The 25,152-nt window shown below is 38.5% G+C and overlaps 2 protein-coding genes across 6 annotated transcripts; both read right to left on the bottom strand.

Annotated features, from left to right (window-relative positions):
- On the bottom strand, positions 1–14,969 carry LOC146486118 (condensin-2 complex subunit H2-like). 5 transcript variants are annotated; one of them, XR_014859906.1, is made up of 24 exons: positions 14,423–14,967; positions 14,085–14,186; positions 13,438–13,493; positions 12,841–12,916; positions 12,131–12,205; positions 11,518–11,594; positions 11,327–11,366; positions 10,968–11,082; positions 10,065–10,139; positions 9,429–9,529; positions 8,340–8,411; positions 8,108–8,177; positions 7,543–7,662; positions 6,538–6,594; positions 6,345–6,415; positions 6,123–6,222; positions 5,907–6,011; positions 5,759–5,823; positions 5,052–5,153; positions 4,906–4,966; positions 4,486–4,526; positions 4,313–4,357; positions 1,453–3,434; positions 1–1,421 (listed from the first exon to the last, which is right to left on the bottom strand). XR_014859906.1 is itself a non-coding variant. In XM_085098567.1 (23 exons), exons 1-23 carry the CDS (start codon positions 14,555–14,557, stop codon positions 3,300–3,302), a joined length of 1,887 nt encoding a protein of 628 aa, XP_084954693.1. In that variant the 5' UTR covers positions 14,558–14,969; the 3' UTR covers positions 1–3,299. The 5 variants fall into 5 exon arrangements, 4 of the variants coding, with proteins under 4 accessions (XP_084954693.1, XP_084954676.1, XP_084954684.1 ...); XM_085098567.1 differs by having other exon boundaries at positions 1–3,434; positions 5,907–6,002; positions 14,423–14,969; XM_085098550.1 differs by having other exon boundaries at positions 1–3,434; positions 9,429–9,526; positions 14,423–14,969.
- Positions 14,970–15,248: 279 nt separating this feature from the next.
- Positions 15,249–24,078, bottom strand: LOC146486117 (uncharacterized). The gene is made up of 4 exons (XM_085098576.1): positions 23,912–24,078; positions 19,840–20,194; positions 18,746–18,917; positions 15,249–16,343 (listed from the first exon to the last, which is right to left on the bottom strand). The coding sequence occupies exons 2-4, from the start codon at positions 20,182–20,184 to the stop codon at positions 15,985–15,987; spliced, it is 876 nt and encodes a 291-aa protein (XP_084954702.1). The 5' UTR covers positions 20,185–20,194; positions 23,912–24,078; the 3' UTR covers positions 15,249–15,984.
- Positions 24,079–25,152: the final 1,074 nt, after the last annotated feature.

Below are 25,152 nucleotides of genomic sequence, written 5' to 3'. Positions count from 1 at the left end.
TTCTTTTTTTCTTTCTCGCATCATTTTACGCCATTTGAAGATTTCTGTTCAATGATATTTTAACATTATGGCACGTTGTCAAAACTGAGCAGCTTTAACTTGCACACCTGTCGGTGATTATCAACACATGCTCATCAAATCCAACCATTGAATTCTAAGAATATTGCCAAAAAATGCTCCATGGCCTGCTTCAGGCTCAGAAAAAAACACAATCACAAGCATAAAAAAAATTCGGAACCAGGATGATGCACAGTGTTTTTGTTTCTGTTTATCTCACATATATTGGCTCCTGTTTGTAGTGAAGTAAGCACAAGTAAATAAATTGTGGTGTCTGCATGTGCACGCTGCTGCTAAGATGTTGTGCTTTAGCTTACCTCACACCGGTTCACACACATGACATAAACATAAGTGCATCTCAACAATCAGACAAGTACAACAAGAAATGCAAAACAAGCTTCTTTTCCTATGCTAAGTGACCTACACGGCCAGTGAGCTATAGCAGATGGGATGCTCGTCCATGGCACGGTTACCCTCAGCAGTATGTCGCCGGTACCCATTTATACACCTGGGTAAAGCAAGGTTTCTCGTTGAAGGAGACAACACAGCAATGAAGAGACCAACCAAACCTTGAAACACCCAACTTGTTTCGACAGTTTGATCCAATAACCACCACAATGGTTCATGTAAGTAGTACTTGTGAACGAGTGATTTGTCCTGAGTTCACAATTTGTTGTTAAGATTTACCTCGGATTCACTTCCAACTGGCCTATATTTCATTTTTGGGAGTTCATGGGAGGGTAATTATTATTAGCAACTGGGGACTTTCTTTTTGACATAAACATCAAAAAGTGTAAATACAGGTGTACACCAAGTAAGAAATCACTAATAATAGCTTCAACATCACTCGCCTGCAGAACAGGTGCTAATTTTTGTACTTTGCAGGTGAGTGAAGGCAAGCGCAATTAAGGCTAGTGCGGAGTGCGATTCACATGGCAGGAGGAAAACCTCCTGGTTTACAGGTTACATCACTGTCTTCAAGGCGATTTACAAGGTACGACTTTGTCGCATGTGACAAGCTTATGACAGACCTACGACACAAATTGTTCCGTGTAGATCAAATTTACAACTCGCTTACAACTGTCATATACGTCACAAAAAATGTCGTAGCATTTTTAAAACGTTTTAAAATCCTACGACAATCATACGTATAGGCAATGTTGAATGATGAGAGTTGTGTGCCATTTATTGCATGACGCGAGCAGCGCGCACTCTTAAAATCGCATGCGACAGTGGTAAGCAAAAGTTGTAACGTCTAAATCGGCCTTTACAGGGGCACTTGTCAGAAAGGGAGTCTTTAACAGTTGATGTTCTTTTCAGTATTGGGGACTTGTTAAAAGGGTACAGGTATTGTAATTCATTCACTTGGTACCCTGGCTTTTCTCTTCAATTCACCCCCCACCTCCTCTTCCCTCAAAGATTCTCCCCAAATATTTTTTAGTTGAGTTACAGTTAATAGAGAATCTAAATTATTTTGGGTTTTTGTTACTCAAGACTTCACTGTAAAACTTTCTATGGAATTTAAAGAAAACACAGGTATTCATTACAAGAAATTCCTACACACAACTTTTTATTTCCTGTTATGTTGAGATGGACTCTATTTACTACAACTTTGTACAAGTGAGAAGTTTAGAGGTCGAAAAAGTTCTGGCACTTTTTAGCTGGTCTGCTTGGTAAAACGTAAAATAAATAATTTTTAAAATCTACGATAAGTAGAAGTTTAAAATCAAGATCTTGAGGCATGATGTCTCAAGTGATTAAGAGTAATCTCAAGTTAGACTGTTTTTACAGAAATATGAACTGATTCTTAATAGGCTCACTAATTTATAAGCTGTGTTTTGGTTGCACTGAATACAATTCAAGTTTCAGGAAAGTATCAGATCTGTGTTCTACTTTGATACCAGTGCTTTCAACTAAGATTGTACAGTTTCAGAAAATATTCATACTTGCCCCATCGACAACTTTTTTGTTTTGCACCCCCCTCCCCCCAGGAAATTCCAGTTTAGCTTCATACTTTGCTTTTAAACTTTTGACTTTTAAGACGCCCCCTCAGAATTTCTGATGACCTTCCCCGGGGTGGCTATGAATTTTTTCTAGAAATGCACATTTTAACTAGGTGGCTGGTCTAGTGGAGTACCTGTTGAAGGATAATATAAGAAGTCAAATGCTTCATCCCTCTTAGGGAAGAATTTTTGGAAATTTCCAAAGCTTAGAATTAGTGTTTTCAGGATTTGGGGCAAAATGATACATCAGAACCACTGAGAATTCTTCATTTCAGTGTTAATGTAACAGTTGCAGTTGATTTCCTTTAAAACCCACCTATCCAAATTTCAGTTTGACCTGGAAAATATGTTCAATTAGTGCTTTGTGTTAACTACATTGCCACTTAAAAAAGTGATTCATTTTATTTTACTTAATAATCAAAATGTATTACAGTCAACTCCCTTTATTGCAGACACCCTTGGGACCGCAAGTTAGTGTTCTTAATAGAGAGAATCCATATAGTAGCGAGAATTTTATGCCAGGGATTTACTTTCTTTCCGTATTATCGGGGTGTACGTGATAGCGAGGTGCCCGCAAGGCGAGAGTTGACTGTATTGCACTGAATATAGGAACTACAGCTGGCTGTTCATAGCAGAACACCTGTCAAAACGCCAGCAGGTGCCTGGTCTTATTGAAAGCACTGGTATGCCATTCACCTCTCAAGGTAAAGTGTATGACCTGTTGTCTGTGTTGTTATTTGACTGATTTACTGTGATTTTTGACATTTTTCTCTGAAGCTTGAATTACATTCATTGCACCTGGGATGCAAGATATAAATTGAGCCAAAATGCTAATTTACATGTACTGACTGATTGGGCTGATTCGGCCCAATTTGACAAAGAAAATAAGTGAGCGGATAAAAATCGGCCTGATTTATAAAAATCTGTGGCATTGCTACAGATTTTTTAAATTGGGCCAGTTTTTGTCCCACTACATGAACAGAAAACAAAATTGGCTGACAAATTGTAACATTTTAATTGGCTCCTGAGACTGAACCTATTAATTAGGCTAATAAATCAGTACATGCAAATTAGCCCACAATGTCTTGTAAGTGGTTTTACAGAATGATGTTTTTTAAACAATTTTCAGCTTGTCCCTTTTGTACCAGTCTAAATGTCACTTTGGACTAGAAGATTTCCCACCCCTTTGAAATCATTTATTACAATTATTTGAAAAACAACCTAGTTTATGTACTAATGTCATGGTGAGGTATGTCCTTTAAAAGTAGCTATAGCTTGATTTCCAGGTGTTGTTTTCATTAGTCTAAGCATCATTGTGTCAACTGCTTTCTCTCCAACTCCATCAGCAGTGATTTCCACATTATAATTGTTTGCCTGCAAGAAAGCAAAAATGTTACTGTTAAGGGGTTTTCTTTTTATTTCTAAAAGCATTTATATTTCCCCTTTGTGTTGTGTTTAATCAGCTTGGTTACAACTGGCATAAAGTTTAATTGCATGCTCCAACCAGCCAGGGCCAAACTGCAATCTAGGTAAGAACGTCTGCTGCAAAACCAAAGCCAGTCTTTATCATGAAAGAAAAAGTTTCATAACCCAAGAACTTTAAGTCTCAGAAGAGTTTTTCAATATATGAACAACAAAATCAATACAACAATGCGTTGTTCTGTCATCAATTGTTATGTTAATTTTTCCCTTTAAATATTGGACCGATTCATGGAATATTCATAGAATTCTCAGCAGCTGTTGTCCACAAATGGCCAATCTGGGAATGAATCTAATGCTTTATTTTTTTAAAAAATAAACCATCTATAGGATCATACTTAAATGTGCCTCTATTTATCCTTGTACGGGTTTTTTTTCTTAAGGAAGAAAACAGGTACTTCATTTCTTTAAAGCATAAAACAATCTAGGACTGCACTTAAAACTGCACCAATGATTAATTATTTTATTCTGTTTGAGTTAAATTCTTATTTTTGCAAAAATAAAACCAGTAAAAATTTACAGAAAGGAAGTGTTTTTATTATCACTTGGGATAGTAGAAATGAAGGTGGTAATAACATTGCATATTTGAGTAAAACTCTGTTATCCAGACTGGAAGCTATGCTCTTTTCTCAGGTTTTGTTGTTGTCATTGTTGTTGTTGTTGTTTGGCTCATCATACACAACAAACAATTTCACAAGCGATTTTTTATGGTTTGTGGGATTCTTAACCCACAACCCAGCATTAGAACAGTAGCTGTTGCATGTATATCTTACCAGCTGCAGTGTGGCTAAAAATAGTCTGCAGATTTCAAATGCTTCCTGAAAAATAAAATTATGAAATCTGTTGAGAACCTGCATCTTTCAATAATTTGGCATATTTCTGAAATTTCTTTTAAAAGAACAAACAGGATCTTAATGTTAGACTTTAAAAAAATATTGGCCATTACTTTTCCACATGTCAGCTCTTTGAAAGATTGGTTAGATTTTCCTGAAAGAAAAAAGATGGACAGATAAACAGACATTAACAAAATAAGTTTTCTTTTGGAAAACAAAATTAGCTTTAAGGATCTAAAATTCATTTACAAGTGTTACACAAGCTTTCGATTCCTTTGTGGAATATTTTCAAGTAAGTGAAATGTTAATTTATGTCACGTGACTTGAGGTGGTGTAAGTCATGTGACAAAATGTTAAAAAGACCCCTGGTAGTACATAACCCCTGTCTCTATTAAGAGTGGGGCCCTGGCACTGTATTTTGATGGCCTCTCTGATCCTCCTTCTTGGGATGTCAGTTTCCCTAATAATTTGTTAATAATCTGGTGATGGATCATTTGAGTAGTCTTAGCAGCTTCATGCATGTAATTATTTACCTTTAAATGATTCCAGTATTTCATCCCCATACTTATGTATGTCGAATGGTCGGTGGGTGTCCTGTGAACAGAATTAGGGTTTAGTCTTATTGAATGCATGTAGTTGAAGTGTTTATCAAAACCCAATAGTTAATCTTGTCATTTACCTCTTTGGACAACACTGGCAGGATCCTGTCCTCCCAGTCTCGTACTCTTCTGCTTAAATCTGTCTCCTGGGCGTACTGTTGTGCCTCTGTAAGGTACCCGTCCTGTGCAGCAGAATGAAGACAGCGATTGTAAATCATTGTGTAATATTTAATAATAATATTCAAAAACTCATTAATAATTCATAAGCCCACTGACCTATCAAAATTAATACATCATGTGCAGTGACCTTTATTCCAATAAACCTCTTCCTTATTAGTATGCAGTGTTTTACTAACTGATAAAACACTCCTCATTAGTATGCAGTGTTTTCATGTATGCTAATTTCCAACGTTCACAAAAGCATGATTGTTATGAACTCTATTGACACATGCTTTTCCAGGAATGTTTTTGAAGCCATTGGAAAAACTCGCAGCACGTGTTTTACCGGGGCTAAAACCACTCGGCTCCACCTTGTGGTTTTAAACCCATTAAAACACTTGTGCTCGGTTTTTAAACATTACATAATAATAATAATAATAATAATAATAATAATAATAATAATAATAATAATAATAATAATAATAATAATAATAATTTGAAGACATGCCAACTGTCTTGTAAAATTATTTTGTACAATTATTTTAACCAGTGTTTCGATTTGAGCTGAAACTGTGAAATAAAAAGGAAAAACAACTACAACAACAATGCTGTCCAAATTATAGCTTACCACATATTGTCGAACCAGTTCTTCATAGCTTGAAATAACAACACCATCTGTAGGATCATCTAATGCTGTAAATTGAAAGTAAACAATAAATAAATAAATAAATGAAACTTGGAAAATTAATGCTTTTTTCTAAATTGCTATGTCATACCCATTGGTTCAACTGGTTCAGGGGCATCACCGTCTCCAAGACATAAATTATCATCACCTCCACCACCAAACTCATCATCGTCATAATCACTCCCTGCTTTGTCATCTTCAGATGTAAAGGAAACAAGAAAGGTTATACTAAATTACATGTTGGACTAGATAAGAAAGCAAGAAAAACATAGAATGTTCACAAATCTACATAGCGATCGTTCTATACCAAAACCTTCTTCTTCATTTGCTATGCCGTCTTCCTCCTCTTCTGGTCTGACCACAATGGACTTTAATTCTTCAATTTCTTCTTCACTTGCAAGCTGGGACTAAATTAAAAGCAGAAGATTTTTCAAATAGGCAAAGTGCATCAAACATTTACAGTTCACACTTTTCACCCCAAAAGCAATCAAGGTCTGCCCCAAAAGACAGTAAATTATTTTCATCTTACCAAGAGTTGCTTTTGTTTGGCCTGCACTTTCTGTTGTCTTCTGAACTCTATCCAGTATAAATATTCAAACTCTGAAAAAAAATCCAGTGAATTAAATGCATAGGTGTCAGCAACAACATGAACAACAAAATGGTAACAGGTACTGTACCTTTAATAAAGTTACCCAGGTATCGTACATATAACTTCAACCTACCTGAATAAGTTGGTGTTTTGAGTGGGTTTTTCAGCATTTTTGATGCATGTGAATAAACTGTAAATAGATATCAAATTATATGTTAAAATTAAAGCACATTGAACATTTAACCAAACAGATTACATGAGAGTAGAAATTATGACATAAATGAGGGTCTTTAAAAGTCAAGCAATCATGATGATCACAAAAGAGGAACCATTGCTTGATTGATTTCTCTTCTCCAGCGATACTTTGCTTGAGCTGGTTCAATTTTCAGCAGAAAGTAATAAGCCTATTTTTGTATTGAAACGTTTTGCTGAAAATATAACATAAATACAGGACAAGTTTCTTAAAAATAACCTGCAGTCTGCTGCCTCTGTACCAAAATGGAGCTTACATGGACAAATTTGATTTCAGGGAAACAGGGATGGCGCAGTGGTGAGAGCACTCACCTTCAACTAATGTGGCGCGGGTTCAATTTCCGCAGTTGGTGTCATGTGTGGTTTGAGTTTGCCTTATGTTGGTTCTCGTCCATGCTCCGAGGGTTTTTCTCCGGGTACTCCAGTTTTCCTCCCTCCACAAAAACCAACATTTCCAAATTCCAATATTATTGTGCAGTTCCAGAAAAAAAATCCGTACCCACCCCTTGGAAAGTCGTCAGAAATTCCTAGCGGGAGGGGGATCTTAAAAGTGAAAATTTTAGAAGCAAAGTATGAAGCTAAACTGAAATTTCCCGGGGATGGGGGTGCAAAACAAAAAAACCTTCTGTGGAGGGACTGGGAGGATGGATATTTTCTGGAACTGCACATTTAACCTGGAATGCATGGTCAACTTTGAACATTTATTTCTATTTTTACATTTTAAGGCAAAAAGTCACAGTAATTTTGCATAAAACCTTAAGTATTGCAGAGTGCTTGTAAATAATAATAACAAGGAAGTGAACCCTCGATAATTTTGTCTGGCAACACAATAAATTAATGAAAATTTAACAAGTACATTGAGTGTTATGAATAGGATTCAACTTACATGCTTGAGATATAAACTGATTGATGGGAATGAGGATTGGTTCCTTCTTTTCTTCCTGTCGTTTTCTCTTTTTCTTGTGTTGTTGTGATACTAAAGATGATGGCTTCTTGAAAGGTTTACCTGAAAACATTAGTAGGTTAGGTAGATAGGTAGATAGGTAAAGTTACAAGACACAGGGTATCCCTCAGCTTGGATCAATTCTGGTTTCTGTGGCATAGGTAAAGTCACACGTTGGGTCTAGGTGGCCCACACAACCCAATTTCTCTAACAGAAACCACAACGTGTAATAAATTACTACTCATACTATTGCAGGGTTACCCCTAGAAGTATGTTGCTGGTACCCATTTATACACCTTGGTGTCTAAGGATTAGGAAGCAGCAGGACAGTGCAGAGATCAAACTGGCTTTGGATCACTGATCCTCCAGATCGAAGTCAGACACTGCCATTGTATCAAACACTAACCCACTGCATTATGCCATTTGTCCCAAAATTGAATGGCGTGTATTACAGTAGGACATAAGTCAGACAGTACTTCTGACATGTGACTGACAGGAGCATACGCACCTTTCTTAAACGGTTTGTTTTTCCAAACTCCTGGGTCGTGTGGATCCAACATTTTCCAGTGATCTTTGAACTATGGAATGAAAGTATGATTATAGAAAATATATGTTCACTTTCAAATCCTACAGTATGGCAAGGTTCAGTCAAGGATACTACCAAGGTTTTAATATCATTTTTATTTATGGTGAATACAACAAACAATCTGTAAAAGATAAGCAAAATGAACTCAACTCACTGGTAAATTGTTTACTTGCGTTGGTTGTGGTTCTTCCCTTGCTCTCATTGCTCTTCTTTCCTCATGACCTTCCTAAAAATGTTAATATATGTTATATCGTAAATGGTTTGAAACAGGAGTCATGTCATAAGTACGTTAATTATGATCATCCAGGTGAGTGTAGTCCTGAGAAGGACTACACTCACAACCTGAGCGGAAGTCATCTTCAGAGTCAAGTGAATTGTGCAGGGGTTTCAATAAAATTTGAAGTAGGTGCATGGTTGTTGTAGAGTAGCCGGTTGTGACAAATATTGGGGTTGCAAGGGCTCTCCAGTCTAGTGGGGTGCAGAAAATTTTGAGATCTGGAAGCAGGAAATGCTATTTCCAGCATTCTGGGAACCATTTTGAGTACAATAGATAAGGCAGATTTCTTACAAATCACTTGTTCATGATCTCCATTTAACATGTCAAACAGCAAATAACGATACAGGTTGTGTCAATCACGTTGATATTAACATTGTTAAAATGCTTGGCGTGTTACGTACAATCTTCCAATAGATAAAAATGAGACAAACTGTTTATTGGCAATTGACTTTGCTTGCCATTTCAGGAAAAAAAACAGGTCGGAATTGGGAGATAGAATGGCAATAGTAGGCGACGCTGATATAGAAAGTAGGCGGCAGAATTCGCTGGTTGCCGGCTTCTAATGAAACCCCTGACTGTGGAACGTCAGTAGGTGGTATAAACGTCTCTGGTTGTTAACATGATTGGTCAACGAAGTCCAGATGTTATGTTATATCGACATTTTTTTCCCTTGGGAATAAGGCTATTTTATTATCAATTTACCAATTGTGTATTTATATTATTTAATAATCAATTTGTAATAACATAGATAGGAAGATAGGTTCCTCAATTAGCTTACATATTTTTGTGCAAGCTAGATTGATTGACATGTTAATAAATTTTTTTTTCAAAAATTTTTTAAAGTGAACTTAGTACCTAACTGAAAATGGGGATGTTTGTACCAAATCTGCATCATATACAAAAACAAATCTAATTTTCTGATGGATATTATTTTACTTAGAATTCCATTTGATTTTGAAACTCTACCTGTTCATTCTCAGCAACAATTTCTCCACACTGATTTCCAGCATCACCAACATCGTCATCATCATCCATTAGTTCTGGTGCATCAAAGTTGTCGTCAACTTCTATCAACAAAAAAACCAATGAGGTGAAACAGGATAATTAACACATTAGCAGTTGAGGCTGTCTTAGTGAAATATTTAGTCATTTACTGACTTTTTCTTGGTTCTTACTTTCAATCAAGTTGACAGAAAAGCTTGTGTAATAAAGATTGTAATACTGCGCAGCGTAGTTAATAAATGTGAATTCAAAACGTTATAAAATAGACGCTGAAAGATATTTCAAACCAGAAAAGCTACCGAGTCAACACAAGTCCTGCAATTTTTAATTTCTTTTGCCTTTTTGTAGGTACCAGAACACACTTGATATCTATTTTGTATGTACAAGATGACATATTTTGAACTTGTTTTGAATTTCTTTTGGTTTCTGTCTTAAATTTCCTTTAGTTTGCTTTTTAGGTCATTTGTACTGAAATACCTACCGAAAATTAAAGCAAATTTTTCTACATTGAGTTTGTCAAAAAAAAATTGTTTAAAAAATATCATTGTGCTTTTGACACAAAATAAAGGGTTTGACCAATGGAAAAAGAATTATTCTGACCAGGCAAATCCACAGCTTCAAAGTTTGCATCATCCACTTGGTTGGCAGCTTGTTCAGTAGCTACAGGTTGGGGATCTGAAAAGAACAAATTTTGAACAAATGATCATAAAGAAAAAAAAATTGCAGCATATTTCCCCTAAGAGTATAATTAAAGGGGTGTAATTGAAGCCATATAATTTCGCATTTCGAACAGTCATTTTTGACAAAGATTCTCACAAAAGGTATGTTTTTAATGGCACAATTGTCTCCTCGGTAAAACCATGTTATAAACAAAGGAAACATTATCAGAGTATCCTTTGTGAAAACAAATAACAAAAGGGCATTTCAGTGGCACATGTTATCCACAAAAACAGCCTGGCCCTTAGTTAAGGAACTGAATGAATGAGAGCTGGGGGTGAGAAAAGGCACGTCTTTAAGTTGTTTTTTGAATGTGTTGTAGCCGGGAGATTACGTTAGGTCCAGGCCATACATTTCAGCATTCCAGATACTTTTCAAAGTCAGGGAGTAAATGAATTATTTTAAGAATGTCAATTGGTATGGTCCTCTCCACATCTTCTTAAGTTTACCATTAAATTTGCTGGGTCAGGAAACCAGCTTTATCGACTTTTTGACCTGTGATTATTATAATCTTATAATTATAATGATTTATCTTATAATCTCATAATCTGCAGTCTCACTGCTGTTTGCAGTCTATAGCCTGCATTCTGTAGCCTTTGGCCTGTCAGAATTAACTTTAAAGGCTAATCTACATGTAGCAGTGCCCACCCCCCAAAGTTCCCTCCTCCCATTTTTCCTTAGGGGGGAGGGGAAGGGCTGGCTACGGCTAAACATAGGCTATTTAAAGGCAGGTGAAGGCTGGTAAGAACTTCAACAATTTTCCCAGTAATGATGATTGCAACCAACCTTGTGGAGCTGAGGGTGTAGAAGTCATCAGTCGCTTAAAGGAGCTATCTAACAGTGACAGGTGCGCCAGGTCCAGCAGCAGCGTCCCAGATGCATGAACTCTACAAGTGTTCATCTGTCAGGAAAAAATTGATCAGAAGCAATATTTTGCTGTAAAAGTACATGTATCGGCATTTTGTATGGTTTCCCTGACAGCTCCTGGTACACAATTATACACCTGGTTGAAGACAGATGATGTTGAGTAAGGTTTCGTGCCTTGGAAACAATTATAAATTAGCAAACAATAGAATAAGCATCTAGCATGCTTTAGATCACAAATCTACCAAATCTGAATCACAATAACAAAAGTTAAATCTTACCTTAAAGTCATTTCGACTTCCCAGAACCTCACCAGTGCGACTGTTATGAACATACCAAAGACAAAATAGTATTAATCATGGTACATATTTTGCAAAGATATGTATGGGGAGACATTAAGATCTCCATAAAACATAAGGGTAAGGGTCATCATGAAAACAAATCTCAAAACCAAGTTACAATTTCAACAAACCTCAAGAGCACATCTTCCTTGTCTTTCTCTCCCAGAGGAAGCAAAGCAAGAGGAGTTCTTGGGACAATTTGTGAACCCTGACAAAGACAATAAAAAATAATTATAATACATGATAATCTTTTTTTTTTTTTGCTACCAAGAAAACAAAAATTAAAGTATTCTTCAAATACCATTCATGGCCAAGCAAATTATCTACATTGGTTTGAATACAACTTATCAGGTTCTCCCTCATTTCAAAAATATAGATTCTACAGAGTTGCTCTTTTGTCTTTCCTCTCAATTTTTCCTCTTCCACTAAGATTTAACAGGGCATGGTAAAGAGGTAGCTAGTAGGGAACTCTTACAGTGGTGTAGTAATAGAAAACTAGAACGGTGTCTGTGAGATGTATCATTAGAACTGTTTCTAAGATCTGCTGCTGCCTGGGGACATTAGCCTCATGCAAAAGGTGTGCCCTTTAATTTCCTGGTAGATGTAGATGAAATTATGACACTGCATGTGCATTATAAATAATTTTGTGGTTCATTTCTTTGCCATTCTTTGCAAAGCAACAATGTTGAACAAACAAATTCAAGGTATCAATAATACATACATGTAGAATTTAGTTTTGAATACCTCTCTGTGGGAATCATTTTCATCCTCCTTCAAGTCAATATTTTTGGCTTCTTTAATATCATCTAAAAGCAGAAACTGAAAGGCACAAAACGATTTAACAATCATATTAGTATGCAGAAAAAAAAAAAGGAAATGCCTCACTGATATTTAAGATAACAAGTGAGTTTGAACTGATTAGCAAACAAGCTTTGAGCCAAGATTAACCCTCTAGGCCCTAACAGTGATCAGCATCAAATTTCTCCTTGTAATATCAATGCTTATTCAACCCCTGAGGTCATGAGAATAAAGATATGATCAGCCAAGGTGAATTTTCTTGATATTTTATTAATAACTTCTCCCCAGTTCTTTTAAAAGAAAAGTATGGAGACATGATAGGAGATTTTGTTCTTTGAAATTAGGGGTTAGAGGGTTGTAAATGTAAATGTAATTTATTTACCCACGAAGCACCAAAGAGCTCTAGGAGCTTGTTCAAAGGTGTCCGTGTGTTCTGGGTCAAATTGGAATTTGGAAATGTTGGTTTTTGTGGAGGGAGGAAAACTGGAGAACCCGGAGAAAAACCCTCAGAGCAAGGACAAGAACCAATGACATACTCAATCCACATATGACACCAAGTCCGGGAATCGAACCCGGGCCACATTGGTGGGAGGCAAGTGCTCTCACCTCTGCACCATCCCTGCTCCCCTTAATAATAAAATTATGTGACTGTTTACCTCCACGCTGTCATCTCTGAATGAAGCATCTTTGTCTTTTCCCTGGTCATCAACTGATGAAGCTTGCTGAAGTCGTCTGACAAAAGACACCCAACATGACTATATTATTTTGACCAAACAAATACTATATGGAAGCTTAATTAAGCAAAGCATTCTGAAACCAACATGATCTTGACTAAAATGTGAAGATTGACAAGGTTTGCTGACCAAAGAAATCAACACCACTGAAACAAAAGTAACTCTTTGCAAAGATGTAATATTCAGCATTTCACAAGCATCGGACACAGAAACATCTGAGTCCCGAATGGGAATCAAACCCACAACCTTCTAAATACTGGTCAGATGCTCAGACAACTAGGGTACAAAGAGACTTATCATGACCTAAGTCATTTACTTATGCATCAGACAATTTCAGTAGTGTCCAATCACCACCCCACCCCCCTCCCCCATCCAGGCATTAGTGGGGCATTTTTCCACATTGTCCATACCCAGGTAATTTGATGGCCTTGTGATTTTCCACCTCACAGCAGTCACTTCCTTCCAAAGACAACATTTTATGTATCTGTCACATTTCACCACCAGGTATCAACAACTTACTTTTTACTTGCTATAAGATCCAAAGTCTGATACACCAATGTATATAAATACTCCACCTGAAACAGTGAATCATATTCTTATTTAAAAGTTGAAAAATGTTTAGCCTTCTCATACGTCTGGTCTGATAAATCTTATACTACAATTTCTAAGACATGATCCCATCCTCTCCACCTTCGATCTACCAACTTTCCTGGTATAACTAAAACCTTACAAGAAGTATGTAGCTATAGGCCTGGTTCAGATGCCGTACTTCACATGAGCCCAATCAAATTCGAATTTAGACCGACCCAAGTTATTAATCCCGGCTGAATTGATTCAGATGCCGAACTTAATTCAGCCTAAATTAATACACTGAAGCATATTATACACATTATATTAATAATTAATATAATGTGTATACTGACTGAAGAAAATTGCAGATTTGTAATAATTTATGCATTTGATTCGGCTCATGTGAAGTACGGCGTCTGAATCAAAGCCGGTCCAACAGCCGTTATTCCCGGCTGAGCTGATCCGAATTAGGTCGGCCGATCTGAATTGATTCAGACGCCGTATTTCACATAAACTTAACATTGAATTCGATTCGGCTCATGTGAAGTACGGCGTTTGAACCGGGCCATAGTGTATGTGTAAACTTAATGAAGTACCTTCTTACTGTAGATACATGCTGATCCTTGAATAACAAGGGCTGCTTCAGCAAAATTCATGCTGGTCTTGCCTCCATCAAAAGATATTTTGATCCTTTCGATCTGAAAACAATCAACAAAAGATTGCACTTGGAACACTTTACTTGTCGAAAACTGAGACTGGATTTCGAAAAACGATTTGAAGACATCTATCTCCAAAGCGTTGAATTTATGCATTCCTTAAAGAGAGTTTTCGCTTTCCTGTCACTAAACTAGTGATAGAGATGAACGCAAGAAACTTCTGAAAGCGCAATTTAAGATCTAACTTTCCTTGTACATTCGATTTGCAATTGTCTTACCTCCGCCAAATACTCCTCGAGTTGTGCGGCGACATCTATGTCCCAATTCTTGGTCAGATCACGGATCGGCTGTAATAGATGACTGTACTTGGAGGCAAGATCGTTTGAATCATCGCTACTTGCTTGAGAAGGCATGATTCGAAGAGAAATTTCAACCAAAACTCAACCAAAACATGACTTCCAAGTGCACCAAAAGAGACTGAAGGAATTTCCCGCCATTTTGTCGGGAGAAAGGTCATGCGTTAAATTTTGCGCCGCTGACCAAGGAGGACCTGAACGAGGGCTTGTCCTTGGCACTGTGGCTATTTCTTTTTGCCGTGAGTTAAGGGCGGTGCCTACTAAAACCGTAGTATTTTTGCGCAGTTTATGACCATGCAGGAAAAGCAGATCTTAGCAAGGGCTAAGGAAATCCAAAAATAAAATTGGGGGTAACCAAGTATTTTTTAGAGATAATTGAGCAACAATTATTCAGAAAAGCAGTAAAACAGGCCTTATAACGTTTTTCGACGCCATTTTGACGAGTATTGAGACGAGGCAAACAGTCTTGAAATTACAGTTTGTATGGAAATCCGATGTTAAATAATTTTCATAAAACATCGCTTCTAAAATTTCATGAATTGGGAACTTTTGGCACTAGGAAAAGGATTTTACGAAAAAAAATTGGAGGGATGTAGCTGTGCCAGAAAGCGTCCAGTCGTGTTTTGAACTTTCCATACATTTGTCTGTATAACGAACCAGCCGTTAACTGCTACTATAAAATTGTTTAAGATACAATTTTCCTTGAGGGAAGAGCTGTATCAAATAGTGGTAATAAACGGGAATCGACTCTTGTAATGTTTTTTTTTTATTGATTGATTGATTGATATTTTTTTTTTGGCGCTTTAATCGTCGCCATTAAAGACAAAAAGTAAACAACGAAAGACCAATCAAACGAAAACAAGAGCGCAAACAGGATACGGTACAACGTAATTATCAAAGACTTCTGTCTTGCCTAATCGTTTGTTCGGGATTTTAGCTGAAAATAATGGTTTTAGCTAATTTAAACGTTCGTTAAACGCCCATACAACGGGGAAGCCTTTGTCTCGGGGTCGCGGTAAACGTATTCGTAAACGCGATCCACATATAACAAATTTTTCTACTTTGAAATACGCGACACACTTTTCTTGTTTAGCGAATTTTACTGACAGGATGTAACTTTTTCCTATAATTCTTCCACCTTTACAGTTCTACGTCAAGAGAGCGCATTCCAGGGATACATATACGGAATACCAAACGGCAAATGTAGTTAAGTCACTGAATTGCTGACATAAGTAGACATAACTACAAAGTAAATAAATGTGCTGAAGTTAATAAGTTTACTGTCTTGTGGCACTTTTTATGTTTTCATTAATTAAATACTGCAAAAGATGGTCTACTATTTGAGTGTGTGAAATCTTTTCAAGTGCATCTAATTAGTCAGTTAAACTGATCAGTCACTATTTCGACTGGTGTACTTTGATTACTAATATCAAAAGGAGAAAGTCTTTCGCAGTATTGGTAACACATTCAAAGTTTCAATAAAATCACAGAAAACGCAAGAAAAGGAAAATGGTTACTGTCGCAAACAATCCAATGTCGTTATTCTTGACGCCAGCGCTAACAGTGCACCCTTTGTTTTCAGCCTCATCCATACGAGCAAAGATTCTGCATGGTCCTCCACTCCCCTCAGTGATAAACATCGGAGCTGCGTACAGTGTGAAACCTTTAGTGGGCAGTTTGTCCATGTGGGCAACGTTTTCCAGGCCAGGGATGTTTTTCTCGAAAAGAATTCGATGGGATTCGTATAATTTCGATTGTCCGTAATCAAGCGATGCCGTGTCTATACCAACAACCTTTATCTTTCGATTGTTGACCAACCAGCGAGACGTGTTAGGATGTATGCCTTAGAAAACAGAGAAAAAAGTACAAGAATACATTTAGTATTTTTTAGTATTACATTTAATATTTTAGCCGAGGCCTTAAATTAATGGCCCGGGGGGGGGGGGGGGGGGTACTCCTCGGAATTCTTGGTGGGGGTGTGCCGCCCGCGTCTTCAAATCCCGACCCTATTTCAGACCTAAACATGCAATTTTCCACACCCATTTTCAGACCTGACCTCTAAAATTCATACCCGTTTTCATACCCGAACGGAAGTTGACGCAAGGAGTAAAAGTAAGCTGGAATGTTTATCTATTTCTTTTTCTCGCTATCAGTTAGTCGTTCCTGCTACGTACTGAGAAGAAAAATATGTTTGTAAGCTTTCGTAAACGTTCCCGGCCCCAAAAACCCGACCCGATTTCAGACCGTAATTGTCAAAATCTATACCCGTTTTCAGACCAAAACGGCTCAAAAACCATACCCTTTGGGGCGGCACATACCTATATGCCTTATATAGGGGAGTACCCCCCCCCCCCGGGATTAATGGTAAGTTGTACCAAAAATGAGACCTCTTTGTCGTTCGCAGTCAACCGGTGAGATGGCTTCCGCTTAACGTGAATGGAAAACATGAAGAAAAGAACCATAACAGCTTAAAGTGCACCTAACCCCAAAAATTTTTTTTCGCTTAAATAAATCTTTGCACCTGTTCGAAACGCATTGAGCCTTTTTGCACGTTTTTTCGACCAAATCTTGACTTTTTATAGGCTGTAAAAGTTACGAAATCTAGCCATCATTTGTTCCATGACCGAGCTAGTAAGGGGCATGGGTCTATTCCTTACTTGACGTCACAAACTGCTTTGCATGCATTTTCACAAAGACTTAATACAATGCAAATCAGTTTGTGACGTCAAGTAAGGAATAGACCCATGCCCCTTACTAGCTCGGTCATGGAACAAATGATGGCTAGATTTCGTAACTATAAAAAGTCAAGATTTGGTTAAAAAAGGCGCTAAATAGCGCAATATGTTTCGAACAGGTGCAAAGATTTATTTAAGAGAAAAAAACATTTTGGGGTTAGGTGCACTTTAAGGTTCAACATCCTCCACCATCTTAAAAGTATGGTTTTAATGATGTATGAGAGTCTTGTGCTCTGTTGCGTTTTCATTTCTGTTACATGTGAACTTCGCTTGTAGTTGCACTTGCATTTACATTCACGTGCGAACAAGCATTTAACTAGCATGCAAAGTGCCCTGTAACGTAAGCTGTATTCTAGGGTCGGGTGGGTAGGGATACCCTTTCGAGTTTTTTGAAGGGCTTCAAAAACATTCCTTGAAAAGCGTGTGTCAAGGGAGTTCATAACAATGATACTTTTGTGAACGTTGGAAATTAGCATACGAGAAAAACATTAAACACCGCGTGCTAATAAGGAGGAGGTTTTATCCACCACTGCACGTGATCTTTTGATAGGTCAATGGGCTTATGAATTGTCAATGAGATTTTGAAGATCAAATTATGGCATACATCCAACATGCAAGTCTTTTACTACGCTGGGTGACCGATTTTTCTATATGGCTGCCCCCAAATTATGGAATGATCTTCCCCTTTTATTAGAAATATAATTATCTTCCCTAAATAGTTTTAAAAAGTCTCTCAAAACACATTTGTTTCAGAAGGCGTTTCTCAGCTAACTTTTATAAATTATTAACTGGAATTTGTATAGGATTTTGAGTGATATTTAGGGTCATGATTTCTTAAACATTGTAATGCGCAGATCCCAATGCTCTATTGATATCTGCGCAATGTAAGTTAATAATATTATTATTTAGAGCGGTTTTCAATTGAGTGACGAAAGTAATTGCGTTTTTGCTTTGGTTTTGCATTACTACGCGCTGTAATTGGTTGATAAAACTCGCGACATTTTCTCAACCATTAAGATGTAAAACCAAAACCAATCGTGCCTCGGACGCACGTCTTTTCCCGCGCTTGACGCCAGTTACATGTATTTGCTTTGAATTCTGATTAGTTCATTGCGCTGTTTGCACCTGTTGTGATTGGCCAGAGTAATTGCTTTGGTTTTGGATTTACGACACTCGATTGAAAACTGCTCTATTAGTTCTCACACCAGCGATTTAAAACTGCAATTTGAGAGCGACAAAAGTTACATTAAAAAGTGTATCTGTAAACGGGCAAACGGCAAAATTACGGCGTTTTTTAAAACAAGTAAAAATTAACACTTAAAAATTGCTACCAGTGAGTGAACAAACTCTCCTCGGCGAAGCTGAAGAGCTCTGAGCGGAATGGAAATTATACTGGCCACAGGAATATATTTTAAAGTTCTTGACGCAGGCAGTGATTGACTGTTAACACACTTATCCTCAGTAGTAATAGTTTCTTGCAATTTGCTTCTAATAAGCTAAACTAACTAACCTGGAAAATGAAGCAAGGAAGTGTTCTTCGTGTCCGTCCCAAGGTACTTTTTCTTGTCTGGCCAATGTTTACCCCAGCCGTTAAATACCAGTAATATTACATCATCCGGGATCTTTCCATTCTTTTGTTCCCAGGCCTCCAAGTCACTCAGCATCAATTGGTAATCGGCATTCTTAAGAGCAATAAAATATACAGCTGTTTTGACAAAGGTTGTCCAAAAAAGCGCAAAAGCGTACGCGACAATACCTAAAGGTAGTCTGGGAAATACACAATAAATTTCAATAAAAGCTCAGAATCCATATTGCTCGACATCTCAAGTCTTCACTGTACGGTCGAGGCATTGTGGATTCTGAGCTTTTATTGAAATTCAATGGGCATTCCCAGACTACCTTTCGGCATTGTCGCGTACGCTTTTACACTTTTTTTGGGCAACCTTTGTCGAAACAGCTGTATATCAGTAGCGGTTCCCATCTGATCATGTTAGGCAAGAATAGGGTATTCGAATCTGTTCGAAACGCGGATAAAATTAAAACAAAAAATATAACAAATAAATGGTAATTACAGAGTGGCTCTTCGTCCACTGTTTCAATGTCGAATTGGAATTTGGAAATGTTGGTTTTTGTGGAGGAAGGAAAACCGGACTACCTTGAGAAAAACCCTCGGAGCAGGGACGAGAACCAAAGAAAAACTTAACCCACATATGATGTCAACTCCAGAATCGAACCCGGGCCAGACTGGTGGGAGGCGAGTGCTCTCACCACTGCGCCATCTCTGCTGCCTGGAATCGGAGATCGAACCTCAAGAAAAAAACGTAACCAGGCTTCCTGCAAAATACCGACCAAAATGCTCTCTTCTTTAAGGCTCGGCGTACAAATATAAACAACTCGTGTGTGTACTTTGTTTTCTAAGTACAGTCTCTTTTTGAGCAGAAAAATGGAACTAAAGTCAATTTCATACTAACAACAGAATCGGCGTTCAACGGTCTGCACCCTCATCCGCGGTCCTACATTAATGTTATTTTATTTGGATTGGTCAAAGATGGTCGCCTGTGACCAGTGGCCATTCACAGAGGTTCGACCGTAGCAAAGTATTACCTGAGCTGCTTGGGAGGAAACATCTATCTTTATTGCAGGTCCAATAAGCCGGTTTAGAGGAATCTGATCCGTGGACCACTTTCCTTCACTGAAGTGAATAGGGGAATCAAGATGAGTTCCTCCATGTTCAGAAGCGCTGATGTCATACGATGAATAGTAATACCCATCAGATGTAACACCGGCGAACACTTTGGCGTGGTTGAATGCCAGAGCCGTGGGCCAGTAAATGGTCTCATTGTTGAATGGGTAGGTGAGATCAATCCACTCAGGTTTTTGTACCGGATTGCCATTTAATGGCACGTAAAATAGGGCAAAGAGCCATAATATGATGGCATGGGTCCACATGATTTCCTACCTGGACAAGCAAACGAAGACAGATTACCAATACCGCTCATAAAGGGTGCTTCTTTGTTGTAAAAGTGTAAGCGGCGAATTCAAAACAAAAAAGGTACCGTATTTATTCGGCCCAAAAAGTTAATAAGCGCCCACCTTGAAAGACCAAAAACTTAATTAGCGCCCACCCTAAAGGCCCAAAAACTTAATAAGCACTCACCCTGAAAGCCCAAAAACTTAATAAACGCCCACACCCAACTCCCTCCCAACAAAAAACACTTGTGTACTAACTCAGCGTGAAGTAAGACTGAGGGACGTCAGTTGTGTTCCAAAATTGGTTTTAGATAACTTAGTTAATTATGAACTTTTATATTGTCTATGGCTTGTTCATGTTAGCTTTTGCACATTGCTTTGTCTTGTTGAAGCGAAATAAACTTGTTATCCATTGTTTTGTTATTCTCTAAGATCAATTGTCCTTGCTTTTTGAAAATGTTGGGAAAATAATAAGCGCCCATTCTCATGGGCCCAAAATTAAATCAGCGCCCAGGGCAGTTGAGCGAATAAATACGGTACTATTATTAATGCCAAAAGAGGTTTTGTTCGCATATGAATGAAAATTTAACAAAAACTAACGGGAAGTCTCACTTTCATAACGAGGTTCTAAGCAACTCGGAAATGGCCTCATTATAATGCTCAAATATAAAACGTATTCGTAGACAGTACATAATAACCATGTCGGGGAGGAAAATAAGAACGTAACAGATGTTTGATTGGCAAAACGATCACATTTAAACATATTTATGGCAATTCAAGACTTTGTCTTGCTTCCACGAAATGAACATTTGAATTCAAGGTTTAATGAAAAACATACCTAAATCGGTAAAGTTTTCTTTCCTCAGTCTGAAAACGCTTTGTATTTTGTAGTCAAAAATTAGCACGACAACAAATACAGCTCAACCGAACGCCTTTGCTTGTCCACGGTTGCGTCTTACCTGTAGTTTTTTGTGGTCGCTAGTTTTAAGCGTTTTCAGAGACATTACGGAGCAGCATTTCCGGCAATCAGAATACGCGAATGCACGAGCAGAAATCAGAAACAAGGTTGTCTGAAATGTTAGCTGTCTCCTGCCCCTAACCCACAGGGTGCGTCCCCTCTGGGTTAGGGGGAGGAGACGGCTAACATTTCTGACTAGAAAACAAGGTGTCACAGAAATCAAATAAAAGGCAGTCTATGACTGCAGTACTACTTTATTTTTGTAGAATATTGCAGTAAAAAAGCAATGTTGTAAAAAATGCAGAGGGTATAAATGAACAGCTATAGTCAATGCCAAAATTGTGCTGCGTAATTTGACTGTGTTGTCACGTGGAAGAATTTGGTATGCGCTGGAGGATTTCGGTTTGTTTACGCATACACAGGGACAGTAATAGAAAGATATGGTTTGGCTCTTCCACGGTTTACATGAAGATCGCGTGGTGAAGAAATTTGTGAATCAAGAGACACAGATAAACAGCAAATAAGCTTTCTTAATTGAAAAATTTATTCAGACAGACCTGTGTTCACGACTGAAAAGCAAATTCGTTCAATTTTCACATCGAGTGAAGCTACGCGAAGGCGACCGACGCAAGCGAACTGCAAGTCACTAAAGCACAATATCTTGACTGTATTATTTTTAAATAAACTGAGCAAGTGAGTTTCGAAAATTTCGCTAAAGCTTTTTGAAATATGACAAATCGAACTATTTAACATAAAGCACGGTAAAATTCATATTCAACCTTTAATGTTTTGTACAGTGGATTCCCAGAAGCATACAAAAATTTTCGAGAACGTCTACAGCTCATGTGATGATTTGCAGATCTTGTTTGCGATCGCACATGTTTCACTTTGACACAATCTCGAACAGGAATTTGTTCGCTATGAACTTACTGATTTCCTCTGTTTAAGCAGCCGAGTGTTCCTTAGAAGTTGTTCTTTTTATTTGCTGTATTAAAAACCTGTGTTTTCCTTCTAAGAACCACAAACTGCCACCTTGAACGAATGAGAGACGAAGCAGCCATTTTGAATTGGACCTTCCGTGCGATACCCTGCGAACAGAGGCCCTCCGATCTTCCTAGATAAGTCGGGAAGAGGAAGGGACCTCTGCGAGCCGCCTCGACTTTACCCGTTGAGCATGCGTTAAATTCAAATGTAACCGAGCCTTGCTCAGACTCGATTCCATTAGCAATTAACTATTAATTTTGGCACAACTATTTTCCCGCAATGTTCTTGCAAGGAAAACACGGCAAATACCAAAAAACGATTCGTTTAGTAAAGTGTATAGTGTATCGAGTTTTAATCCAGGTGATTCCATCATGGAATTGTCTGGTGTTGTCTAGGCTTTCCCGGCCGTTAGCTTTGGATACGTGACCGAAACGAATTGACCGTGAGGGCCTGGGAGACAGCCGTACAGGGACCAGGCAATGGCCCGATTCAGTTTATCACGGCTAGAGACGGATAATCTGTCTGGACGAATTATCCGTCTGAGGTCGTTTAATCCGTCTAGCATAAATACGGGACGAACTATAAAACACAGTATTAGTTCGTCTCATAGTTCGTCCCACAGTTCGTCGCGAGAAACTGGCGCGAGGAAAAGGAACACATTTTGTCTCTTACTGCTAAGAGACCGCTGGCTTTATGTAACGAGGTGTTGATTCTGGCATCTAACTTCGTCTGTCCCTGCATTTAAACACACAGACGGATTATCCGTCCATACGGTGATTTAAGGTGATTTATACACAGACGGATTATCAGACGAACTAAAAAATTTTTGCCCAAGTTCGTATAGACGGATTATCCGTCTCTAGTATAAATCGGGCCAATGTTGCCCAGACATTCCGAGCTGGACTCTAGCTAGACTCAGATCACGTGCGCCAGTCACACAACTCGATGACGTAAATCGTGCGTCTTTTCTCTAATAACAAACTCCGCTCCACCAGTCACAAGGAAATTGTATCCTTTCAGCTTGTAGACTGTTCACGGTCCCCTATTTTTCCGTGTGATCGTCGACATCGAGCAAGCCTTACGGCTTACCGTTAATGGCGGCCATCTTGATTTTTAGATGTACTGAGGGGGCGGGCGTCGGGGATTATAGCTCTAGGGGGTGGGGGGCGAGAAAAATAGACCATCCCCCGCCCGCTAAGTAGACTTGATACTCTTCCCCAGGTTAGACTCGGTACGACTGAAAGTCACGATGGCCGCCATTAACGGTATGACGCGCTCGATCTCGACGATCACACGGAAAAATAGGGGACTCTGAACAGTCTATTCAGCTTGTGACTCTGTTTATCGTTAGATTTTTGTCTTGTCGTGAGACCGTGAGACTGAACTGAAAACCGTGAGTGTCACGGCAAAATCGTGAGACTTGGGAGGTCTGAATTATTTGCATCTCATTGAATGAGAATGGAAGCATGATAGTGATGCGGATCACTGAGTGACATACAATACACGTATGTAAATCGGTGTCTGTTTGAAACCTTCCGTTGAATGAGTGCAAAAGGTCACTCCGAAGGGTCTTCCACTTTCATCACCTCGACAAATTTGTATCCTTTTCATAAATAAGGCGAGTACACTCGAGTTCTACGCGATTTACAGAGGTGAGGAATGTTTCTACGATACCAAACAATACTGAAAGGAATTTACTAATAATAATCAGCCATGGACGTCAGATAAAACACGGACAAGACCACTGTGCACGCAAGTTCTTACCTTGACACAAAGATTTATCCGTTTAAAGGAGTGGTTGTGATGCAGAGTAAACGAAGCGCGTGTCCACGAGGATGAAATTTCCTGATAAACTAAGAAATTAGCCCCCAAGCCGTCAAAACACTGACAGCATCACGCCTCTTTCCTCCGCAAGCAGCGAGCAGCCTCAGTTTGCGCTCGAGCAGAGACAAATAGGGGACTGGAGAGAGCGAAATGGGACGCGCGCGACCTGTACTGTACAGGCCCCGAAATGGGGACCAGTTAGGGGCCGGGGATTATTTCGGGGCCTGTACAGACCCCTTTGACTCAATTTCCGTTTTTCTTCCCATATTCAACTTTTCTCTCCCCTTTTTTTTATGAAGGAGCCTCTGCAGAGGAGACAGGCGTCAAGCCTCGTTTTGCTGAAATTTGGGCACTGAGGGTGGTGGCAAAATCGCAGAGCATGCTGGTACTCTGACGCTTTTTACAAAGCAATCAGAACTAGACTGCGAACAATTAAGTTGGCAAGCCGACACTGCATCTGTAAGATCCAGCCTGCCTTAGAGAATCAATGCAGAAGAAGGGGATAAAACGGTTTAGTTCAAGAAAGGAACAAATTTAGGTTTGTGGTGAACGCCTGAGCGCACGACGGTGACCTTTTCTTTTTCTCCCTCGGCGTAACCCAGGGCTTGAACGTTTCACTTCTGAGATGAACGATGTTTTTATCTGCAATCATTTTGCGAGTAGTTCAACCACATTGTACAGGTTAAACGAGAAATCAATTTAAACACCATTCCATGATCATGGGCTCCTGGCCTGGTTTAAGGCGGGGCTCTACCTGAATTTGAGTGAAATTTGAAGAGGTTTTAAGAATGGATAGAAGAAAGAAAATGAATTTTGGAACACTAACAGACAGTTGATACCCACGCAAGAGCACCCCAGGTTTCTAGTGGACTAACTTGGTGTCCGTCTATTAATTATTAACTACAAATTCTAATTTTAAAACATCCCTAAATCTTCAACATTTCTTATTTCTTTTAATTTTACCAATCCTTCAAGAAAAATGATTTCCTTCCAAATATTCCTTAAAATCACCCAAAAATTCATAAAACACCCCAAAACATTGATTTGTGTAATGAATGGAGGGTTTTTGTATTGCTTGAAATGCGAACAAGATATTTCCATTTGACCGATTTTAAGTGAAGTGAAAACGGCTTTCAGGTGTACCCCCGCCTTAAAGAAAGGGAATTTAATTTTATAAATGG

Source organism: Pavona decussata, unplaced genomic scaffold (assembly GCF_977016875.1).
Source record: "Pavona decussata unplaced genomic scaffold, jaPavDecu1.1 SCAFFOLD_21, whole genome shotgun sequence".
NCBI lineage: Eukaryota > Metazoa > Cnidaria > Anthozoa > Scleractinia > Agariciidae > Pavona > Pavona decussata.
This window is presented reverse-complemented; position numbering and strand designations above follow the sequence as displayed.

Excerpts from the sequence above, each read along its gene's own strand:
- LOC146486118 (XM_085098536.1), bottom strand. The coding sequence starts at position 14,557 with ATGCCTTCTCAAGCAAGTAGCGATGATTCAAACGATCTTGCCTCCAAG. Across the intron at positions 11,083-11,326 it reads GAAGTCGAAATGACTTTAAG|ATGAACACTTGTAGAGTTCA; the intron begins GTAAGATTTAAC and ends TTTTCCTGACAG. Across the intron at positions 7,663-8,107 it reads AAACAAACCGTTTAAGAAAG|GTAAACCTTTCAAGAAGCCA; the intron begins GTGCGTATGCTC and ends TAATGTTTTCAG.
- LOC146486117 (XM_085098576.1), bottom strand. The coding sequence starts at position 20,184 with ATGTGGACCCATGCCATCATATTATGGCTCTTTGCCCTATTTTACGTG. Across the intron at positions 18,918-19,839 it reads TTTCCTCCCAAGCAGCTCAG|AATGCCGATTACCAATTGAT; the intron begins GTAATACTTTGC and ends ATTGCTCTTAAG. Across the intron at positions 16,344-18,745 it reads TTCCTTGCTTCATTTTCCAG|GCATACATCCTAACACGTCT; the intron begins GTTAGTTAGTTT and ends CTGTTTTCTAAG.